This window comes from Corticium candelabrum, chromosome 12 (genome assembly GCF_963422355.1).
Source record: "Corticium candelabrum chromosome 12, ooCorCand1.1, whole genome shotgun sequence".
Lineage (NCBI taxonomy): Eukaryota > Metazoa > Porifera > Homoscleromorpha > Homosclerophorida > Plakinidae > Corticium > Corticium candelabrum.
In genome coordinates this window covers 2020001-2030000 of record NC_085096.1, presented here as the reverse complement: position 1 = coordinate 2030000, position 10000 = coordinate 2020001, and the positions used below count along the sequence as shown (strand labels likewise).

The 10000-nt window shown below is 42.4% G+C and overlaps 3 protein-coding genes across 7 annotated transcripts in view; 1 reads left to right on the top strand and 2 right to left on the bottom strand.

Moving 5' to 3' along the window:
• The window catches only part of LOC134187772 (colorectal mutant cancer protein-like), an 11555-nt gene extending 9881 nt beyond the window's left edge, over window positions 1–1674 (bottom strand). The window contains exons 1-2 of the mRNA XM_062655921.1: window positions 1527–1674; window positions 1–44 (exon numbers count right to left, since the gene is read on the bottom strand). The exon at window positions 1–44 is cut by the window's left edge and continues 571 nt beyond it. Of these exons, the coding sequence (XP_062511905.1) occupies window positions 1–6 (6 nt within the window). The 5' untranslated portion in view covers window positions 7–44; window positions 1527–1674. The remainder of the gene's footprint in view (window positions 45–1526) is intronic.
• Window positions 1675–2213: 539 nt separating this feature from the next.
• On the top strand, window positions 2214–7287 carry LOC134187854 (AN1-type zinc finger protein 6-like). Its single transcript, XM_062656022.1, has 3 exons — window positions 2214–2478; window positions 3165–3398; window positions 6921–7287. The coding sequence occupies exons 1-3, from the start codon at window positions 2292–2294 to the stop codon at window positions 7067–7069; spliced, it is 570 nt and encodes a 189-aa protein (XP_062512006.1). The 5' UTR covers window positions 2214–2291; the 3' UTR covers window positions 7070–7287.
• A 1157-nt stretch (window positions 7288–8444) lies between these two features.
• The window catches only part of LOC134187528 (IQ domain-containing protein E-like), a 13858-nt gene continuing 12302 nt past the window's right edge, over window positions 8445–10000 (bottom strand). For all 5 annotated transcript variants that reach the window (XM_062655665.1, XM_062655668.1, XM_062655667.1 and 2 more), the window contains 2 exons: window positions 9624–9866; window positions 8445–8727 (listed from right to left, as the gene is read on the bottom strand). In XM_062655665.1, coding sequence (XP_062511649.1) covers window positions 8633–8727; window positions 9624–9866 — 338 coding nt within the window. In that variant the 3' untranslated portion in view covers window positions 8445–8632. The remainder of the gene's footprint in view (window positions 8728–9623; window positions 9867–10000) is intronic.

Sequence of the window (10000 nt, the reverse complement as noted above, 5' to 3'; positions counted from 1 at the left end):
GTCCATTCCTCGATTTCGAACGGAACCGCAACTTCTCGCCGCCTCTGAAACGACACAACGGAATAAATCATTCATACAGCTGTCCGTGCAAACGCCTACTGTCGATTAGTAAGACAACGTAAGCCCGCAGACGATCCGGTTGCTCAAGAATCGCATAACTAAGGCAGTTGTGGCAATTTGACGGAGTAAATTAGCAGTATGCCTCAACAGCAATAGTTTGCTTAATTGATTAGACTGCTGTGGTTGTGATTTGGTGACACAGGCAAAGAGATAAATCACCGAGCGCCTCAGGCAATTCCACTTCACTCGAATTATACGAATTCTAACTAGCAAATCAAAGAAATACACCGCATATGTATACATGTATGACGCAGGGCGATTGACCCTCGCCACGTGGTCGACCACGTGTTACACGCGTTTGGCGTTCGCCGAACGTTTTCGCTGAGTAGAAACGCTCGGGTGGTCGAAAACGTAATTACTCGTCCGAATGTAGCCCGATCGAGACATCGACTGGCATTTCACGCGGAAACCAGTCGCCGTGCGTAGGCGCGGTCGAGGCGGTTCTCGCCGCAATCTCGTTAGTCGACAACAAAAGGGCATTGCGCACGATCTTCACCCACGCGGAAAGTTTGCCTAACGCATCACGTCTGATTGAGTCAACAGTCGAGGTGCGATGACTGATGAAAGGACGCATTGTTGTCGGCGGGTTTCGCGCCGAAACAGGCTGCCATTTCTCTCACGGATGATAAAACGCACGTTTTCGACATCCAGAGACAATTTGATTGACGGAGTATGCAGATAGTGCAGTCTCGTTGCCTCATAAACCTGCTTGACATCCAAACAGACGCACATGTGTGCTATCTAGGCTATAGATCTAGTCAAGCATGTGCCATGTTTCTTTCTCACTACATGGTCTCTCAAATCCGTCTGACTGTCAAGTGGGATGTGATAATATGCAGAAATAACAACGCCTTGAAACTCCAGCCCCTCAATTTGAGCCACACACATGAATTGTTTCATCAAAACGCGGAAAACCGTCATCTGACTGTCGTTCTCAAGCATCGCCTCTAACACTAACTACACAGACAGAGTATCACCATCTAGTTCATGAATAGAGAGAGAGATGAAGCTCTGTGCATCCACCAAAATTGACGCACAAGCCATATATACAGTAGGAAGTCTAGATCACTCACTACACTCGCCTAGAACACTGATTATTGCATTCACACCAATTCTCCGACCTCCAAGGTGCTCTAGACGATTACCAGTTGTCACCAACACCTCGTGACATCACGCATGCACAACAAGCACACGCTGCACGCTTCGAAATTAGGAAAACAAACACAACAGCAGGGCTTCAGTCGACGCCGTCCGTCACGACAGCCATTTCCTTCTGGAAACAAAGCGAACGAGCGCCTGCGTGTGTAGTCTACGCGTTGCTAGGATGGGTGGCAGTGTGCGCGCATTGTGAGCGGAACGAGGGACTGGGTGGTGCCACACACTTCTTCTCAAAACACGCAACTTACCGTCGCTTGTCGCAGTCCGAATGGACGATGAATGAAATCTGCGCCTCGTCGTTATGGCGACACGGCGATTTAGACTGAAAACGACAGCGACATGTACACACGAATGACCGAGACTCAGCTGTCACGTGACCGTATCCCGTATATGACGTGGAATTTCTTTTCGAGAAGCCATTCGATAGCTAGGGAAGAAAGTACCGCCGATGATATAATCAATTAGTTGCAGAATTTAAGGTAAACAATTTCCGTCCGTCGGAGGTTCGAACATGGCCGACGTCATCTAATTATATTAGAACGACGTCATAGTTATTATTGTTTATCCGGGCTATTTCAAGATTCAAATTACCACTTTAGTCCTACATTTACATTGCAACAAAACTGAACAAACAATGCAAGTAGTAACAGCAACAGCAGTACATAGTAGTATTAGTCATGTAGTTACATTACAATCTATTAGAATTTCCTCGAGTCGACTTCAAGATTGGATCACGTGACAAAGTTAGTAATTCTAACGCTAAATAAATGCAACAGTCCTTAAACGTATGTTAACGTAGCTAACACTCTAAGTGTTGCAACTACGCGAAATAACTTCGAAACGTATACGATGCTTCCTCGTGTTTGAATTATTCGATTGCGTAACGCACGTTAGTCACAACATTAGTCCACCCATATGACGTCACGGTTACCGATGACGTTGTCATAAGCCACCGTCACGCCAAGTCCATTCACCTTTGCGTTGCCATTCCTTCTCATTCTACTCGTCTGTCGATGGAGCGAGACGCGAATCCGACTCACCAACCGTCGTTCTGCAAGATGGGCTGCGGCTTTTACGGCTCGGCCGCCAACGAGGGCATGTGCTCGCAATGCTTCAAGGAATCGGTGAAAAAACGCCAACAGACGTCACCAGTCGTCACAAGAAACACACCTTCGCCGTCCAGCACGTTTCTACTAGCCGGTGAGACGCTCATCTCTCTCTCAAACTGTCTGGAAGTGCGTTTTCCTGCTCTTTGTCTGACTGACAGACCCCGGTCGCCATGTTGGCTTTCGGGTTGATGTCACGGACGCGTAGTTGATGGCTGTTTGGGCAAACTAGGTGTCGGAGTGCGTGACTAGGGTCACGAGTGTCTTGACTTGGGGTCTAGGTGCCGAGTTGAGCGTTTAGTTTGCGCGTGAGGCGCGTTGTTTGCGAGTGCGTGTCGGTTAGTACGCCATATTGCGCTTGTTGACGACAACAACACGCGGGCCGTCGATATCCGATAGTTGAGAAGTAGCAGGGTTCGCAGATTCGCTTCTAGGAATACACCACGCACGTCACGAGTTGTGTGTGTCTCCGACTTGGGGATTGAAAGGTCGAGTGTGTACGCCGGGCGCGCGGAATTTCGACTTCCGATTTCGACACTTTGCGAACCGTGAAAGTCCTCTATTTTAGTCTCCGCTGCTCGATTAGTGTCTCGACTGTAGGTTTGGTATACAATGGGTGAATCAGTGTTGCTATTGTGTGTGTGAGGCGGATCCTTTTGTGTGACAATGCGGTTGCTACGCGTTTTCTCTCGATTCCGACCTCTAAACGTTTTCAAAAGGCTTCCCACCTCTTAGCACTACGTACACTCTGGTTTTCTAAATTGTTGTCTTTGGCTTTAGCTGCTGCGTCGGCGAAGCAATCGTCGCCTCGAGGCGGGGAGAGTCTGACAGAGTCGCCGCGCCTGACCGATATCGACTCGGTCGATCATGCCGAGTCGGTCGACGGAGCGCGCGCACTCGGGCACGACGTCAGCGCGGAATCGAGTCCAGGCGCGGGTTCGTCGCCCGTCGACGCGACGAAGAAATTGAAGAGAAATAGATGTTTCACGTGTAAGAAGAAAGTTGGTCTGACAGGTGGGCAACCGTTTCGCATGCTACTCCGTGCGTTTCCTGACTGTTGACTTTTCCACTTTTATTAAAATGTTAAAAAATTATTTTAAGGTTTTAATGTTAGCCACATTGTTGTCTTTATCTGATGGCGTTTATTTACATTTTTGTCTAATTTTGTCAGTGGTACCATATTAGGTATGTTGATCACATTTCCTGTGTCAGTCCCAGGTTGTCCTTCTAATGCATTTGCACGTTGCTACTCTAGTCTGTGGAAGTCAACAGAACTGTACATGAGAATGTTGTACTTACTATTAATACAGGAGGATGTGAGAGTTGTGTGTGTGTGTGTGTGTGTGTGTGTGTGTGTGTGTGTGTGTGTGTGTGTGTGTCAGAGACAGTGCGTATGGGTGTGTGTGTGTGTGTGTGTGTGTGTGTGTGTGTGTGTGTGTGTGTGTGTGTGTGTCAGACAGTGCGTATGGGTGTGTGCGTGTGGTGTGTGTGTAGTCATCCATTCTTGAGTACTAATATGTCATGCAGCTGTCATACTGACTGACTAATGGTAATACAGTGAGACTAATTCGATTACTTGTTATTCTTTGAGAAGGACCAGCATGTCAGCCTCAGAGACTTTAGCTAACAAGTCGGTTGTAGTGTGAGTCGGGGTGGTGCTCAACGTGTAAATCGCTGCTTACACTTTTTCTGTTGTGATCTGGTCGAGTGTGACCTTATCCTGTGATGTAACTGTGAGGGTGGGTTCCCTGGTGAGTTTTGTTGGTTTGTCTTGATTGAATTATGTAGCCTCTCTAACCAGTTGGGGTAGGTTGTGTGGGTTTCTTGAACGTTGAGTGGATGTTTATGTGACAGGAGGGTAATAGTTGGGCAGTAGAGTTAACTGGATTATCTTTTGGTGTCTGGCAATAGTTGCCTGTGTATGTAGATGTTATACCTTTCTTGGCTTTGTTGTCTTCTAATATCAGGTACACTGATGGTATTACACTAACAGTCAGTAGTTGTGTTAGAGGGATGCATCTCATAGTACACACTAGACTAATGTATTGGAGGGATGCATCTCACAATACAGTAGACTATTGTATTGGAGGGATGCATCTCACAAAGTCTACAGCTAAGGAATGTTTGAGAATTCCATACTACTGGAGACAATACTAAAGTTGACAATAGCCACAAATCTAGGCTTTTGCAAATACCGCGGGTTGATAGCCTCGCTCCATGTCGTGTACTGTACGCACAAGCTGTTGATTGCAGTCTCGGATGCGCTACCTTTGATTCTAGTCTTGGATGCCCTTCCAGTGATCCGGAAAGCATGCTCTTGTCCGGCAAGTGTACACCTAGAATCTACTCTAGACTGGTCAAGCAACAACAGTGGTACACGTCAATCAACGCTTGACTAGACAAACTTTGTGCAGTTTGTCTACGAAACTTGTGCATGCGCAATCAATGAATATCTCTAAGAAGGGTTTACTGACGATCAAAGTTGATTTCCTTGCAAGCGCAGGGCAGGACACTTGAATGTACGTCTACTACAACGCAAAGTCTACCTCACTTGAGATCAGCTCCTTGTGCATGTCTGACTGTAAGGAGCGATGTGTCGTCGACCCGCCCATTCCACAACGCTCCCAAGAATCTCTAGTGAGAACCCTGCATTACATTATTGTATTGGAGGGATGCATCACACACACACACACACACACACACACACACACACACACACACATGCACACGAACTTAAATTTAGGAAAAGTAAAAACCAAATTGGTGTTTGCAGAGGTGTCCCCAAGATTGTTGAAAGGTGAGGCAGAAATTGCTATAACCACACTCACCCTTAATTTTTACCCACACCCTTTCCTTTTCTGTGTGGTGTGCTGGCCCCACAAAAGCTTTGCTGTGGGTTTGCTTACCCCTGAGATGCCACGAACTGTTGTCATGGAAGGCTCAGGAACAAAAGGAACAAAGTGGTTTATTTTTAAAGAAAGTTTCTCTCTGTCTTAGTTCACTGTGCTTGACCACATGATAGCTATATTAAGCCTTATAGCTCCTGGAAAATTTCCAGACCTCATGTAACTGAGAACCTACTATAGTCCATTCCAGAATAGGAGAATAAGTGGGAACTGTGGTTAATAGATAAGGAATTAAAGAGCAGAGATGGACTTAGCTAATTACTGCTAGTGGAATAAACGGTTCCAGTATAGAAACGTTTCCCTATGAACTTTCCCTATGAACTTACGTTCAAGGGTTCAACCAATGCCTCAACTACATAGGCTTGCTAGCTACAGCTGTTTTGTTTATCAGTCCATAGTTCAGTGTAGGTCCACTTTAGCTTTCAAGTAGTGGGCATTATAGGGGTGAATTTGAAGTTATCAGACATCTGGTGTAAATGACAGAGTAGGGCAGGGCCAAGCCAAGGGCATGTCATGCAGGAAGTTACTAATTGTGTTGTAATAAAGAACCAGTCACCGTATTCATTAACTGATTTGGAACCTCCTTCTTGTGAACTTTCCAATGATGTTGGAATCAACTCGCTAGGACGTCCGCTTCAAGAGATAACCGGTTTTCCCCACATATTCTCCTATTCCGGAACAGACTTTAGTAGTATAGAAAGGGCCAGATATCTATAGAACCCTCAGATATTGACCTAAATAGGAGGCAGTGCTGACAACCACTGTGATGTTTGAGTACTTGTATTACAATTAAGTTAATATCATAGGGCAGTCTTTGTCCTAATTGGTCTTATCTTCAAACCTAGCATCCTAGGAACTATTTGTTGGTCTTAAAACAACTTCAAGATACAAATACAATTCCATTATCTTGATAGCTAATCACTGTCTACTCATGCAGTAAAGCATGGCAGCCCTGTAGCAAGTGGAAGCCAAGGCATGATGGAGAGCCATGCCTTTTGTATGCTGGGGACAACTTTGGTTTGGTTAGCTGGCACACTCGTACCAGGCTCCTTGCCAACAATCGGCAATGCCTGATTACTGATCATGTCCGAATTTAGTCATTGAAGTGTGTCACAGATGAATGACGTGACCGCTGTTACAATACACTAGATTATTGTATTGTACAAGACATATACACTAGATTATTGTATTGGGGGGGGGGGGATGCATCTCACAATACAGTAGAATATTGTATTGGAGGGATGCATCTCACAATACACTAGACTATTGTATTCGAGGGATGCATCTCACAATACACTAGACTATTGTATTGGAGGGATGCGTCTCACAATACACTAGACTATTGTATTGGAGGGATGCATCTCACAATATACTAGACTATCGTATTAGACGGATGCATCTCACAATACACTAGACTATTGTATTGGAGGGATGCATCTCACAATACATTAGACTATTGTATTGGAGGGATGTATCTCACAATACACTAGACAATTGTATTGGAGGGATGCATCTCACAATACACTAGACTATCGTATTAGACGGATGCATCTCACAATACATCAGATGTATACACTGCCCCCTATGTCTCCACATTGTTGCATCAAACTAACAACACTCTTCGTTTCAGGATTTGAATGCAGGTGCGGCAATCTATTCTGCAGTCTCCATCGATACAGCGACAAACATCAATGTACCTACGACTACGCGGCTGACGCTCGAGCAGACTTGGTGAAGAAGAACCCGGTCGTAGTCGCCTCAAAGATTCAGAAAATCTAAAGTCGCTTAGCTATTTAATTTTATGATGTGTGGGACGTCAGTGTGGATTAGATCCTTAGGACTTGCGGAGTAGCAGTTTGGTATGTACAGCAGGGATGCATTGGTTGGGGCATTGTCTCGTCTTTGTAATCATATGATCACAATCTATTGCAATGCTGTGGCATAGTGCAAAGGTTGGCAGTTATTTGAGTTTAATTAAAGAAAATCATGCTAACGAGCTCACGGGGAGTGCAGTTGGTTCTTCCAGGAAGGAATGATTTGTGGTTGTAATGGGAGACATAGTTGGGGCGGTGGCCCCTGTTGTGTGGGAATGTAGGGTAACTCGGTACCCACTCAATGCGCATGCGCAAATACACATCTGCGCACCTAATGCACACACTGACCACAAGTAAACATCAAGGAATGCGAGCAATTTCAATATTGAACGATCAAGTAATTGGTATTTCCTGAGCGGCATGGGCTACTCTGAACAAACATTTATGTGGTTTGCTATTTTATACATGCAATAGCCTTCAAGTCATGCAAGAATGCTGCTTGGGGTGCAGATTGTTAGATAGCAGGCTAGTGTGTAGTATGTCAATAAATGTAGTTTTGTTTAGTCAATATGGTGGTGGTTACGTTGTATGATTGTATGGGAGAAAATGTAACACTCATGCCCACCGCGCGCGCGTACACACACACACACACACACACACACACACACACGCAGACACACACACGCAGACACACACACACACTGACACACACACACACACACACACACACACACACACACACACACACACACACTGACACACACACACACACACACACACACACACACACATACACTGACACACACACACACACACACACACACACACACACACACACACTGACACTCACACACACACACACACACACACACACACACACACACACACACACTGACACTCACCCCCCCCCCCCACACACACACACACACACACACCACACACACACACACACACACACACACACACACACACACACACACACACACACACACACTGACACTCACTCACACACACACACTGACACTCACTCACACACACACACACTGACACTCACCCCCCCCCCCACACACACACACACACACACACCACACACACACACACACACACACACACACACACACACACACACACACACACACACACTGACACACACTCACACACACACACACACACACACACACACACACACACACACAGACACTGACACTCACACACACACACACACACACACACACACACACACACACACACACACACACACACACACACACACACATTACCACCCAACCCATTACAGACACAGACATGCATGAAAGCAAACCGAACGAGAAGCAAAAACCTCGAACGGCAACAACATATCATCAAACGTGTAAAACCAAACTGCATGACTCTACAGCATTAGTGTACATGAATACATGTTAGCCTGACTATATACGATGTACATAGCATCTCTCAATAAATTCATATAAAAAGTGCCGTTGCTATGTTACCGTTGCTATATGACGTCATCAATGCTCGAGCTTACGTGTCACCATAATTCGTCGAGAAGAGCTTCGTTCGGTTTGCTGTCTGTATCTGTGGCCTCATCGTCGTTTGAACCACCAAGTTGCCTTGGTGCTATACCTAGAAATAAATTTATTAATATTAATATAAATAATTATTATTTAATTCGTGGTTTTGTTGCATAGTAGTCTACTTGTTCTTTATTTTTATTATTTTATTACCATTAATAATTATATATTATTTTATATAAATAAATAAATAATAGAAATAATATAAAAATAAAATGATAAAATAAAAACCGGGCCACGCCCACACACATAAACAGTGTATTCATATAAAAGTTACTTTCAAAAATTTATTATTAATATTAATATAATTATTTATTAAGTATTGCCAATATCGTCATTTGTTAATATAAATTAATTATTGTAAAAACGAATTATTGTAATTTTTATTATCAATATATACTCTAACATGTAAGTTTCTTTTCTGTTAATTAATTAAGCAATGCTATCATAATCTGTTATTACAAATTATTATTATTACTCAATTAACATTTATTACTAATTAATTTAAATTATTTTTATTTATTATTATTTAATTTAAATTATTTATTATTATTTAATTAAACATTTATTGTTAATTAATTTAAATTATTTTTATTTATTATTATTTAATTAAATATTTATTAATAATTAATTTAAAATATTTTTTACTTATTATTATTTAATTAAATATTTATTATTAATTAAAATTATTTTTATTTATTATTATTTAATTAAATTATTTATTGTAAATTAATTTAAATTATATATTAATATTACTCAATTAAATATTTCTTATTAACTAATTTAAATTAGTTTCTATTTGTCAGTTACTGTCCTCATTGATATCAACAAATTTCCTGACAAAATGCATAAAATCGATTAAAAATTACACAAAATTAATATAAATTTGTTGAATAAATTTTGAAAAACTAGTGTTATTAATATTAACTCCGGATTGACAATTCTTACTTTTTAGTTTCTCTTGTGCTGCTGACAACTTCCTACCAACTTTCTTTACTGACTTGATTGTTGGCTTGGCTTCGTCCGCTTTATTGCTTATTGATGTCAATATGCGTGATGACGTCATGGCCTCACTGGCCAGATCGCTCTCGCTCAGTCGGTTTTCTTTCAGACTGGAAGATGAGACTTCAGATGTGCCGTTGTGCTGTGGCTTTGAGCCGATGAATTCTCGTTCGAAACTCTTACGTGAGTCTAGGAAAAGGAACAGTGAAATACAGATTTCAATATTAATTAATTAAAATCTGACCCAAGAATAAATTAAAAATTTAATATTAATTAATTAAAATCTGACCCAAAAATAAAATTAAAAATTATTTTTAATTAAT

Coding starts and splice junctions, on each gene's coding strand:
- LOC134187854 (XM_062656022.1), top strand. CDS start 2,292: ATGGAGCGAGACGCGAATCCGACTCACCAACCGTCGTTCTGCAAGATG. Junction 2,479..3,164: donor CAGCACGTTTCTACTAGCCG/GTGAGACGCTCA, acceptor CTTTGGCTTTAG/CTGCTGCGTCGGCGAAGCAA. Junction 3,399..6,920: donor GAAGAAAGTTGGTCTGACAG/GTGGGCAACCGT, acceptor TCTTCGTTTCAG/GATTTGAATGCAGGTGCGGC.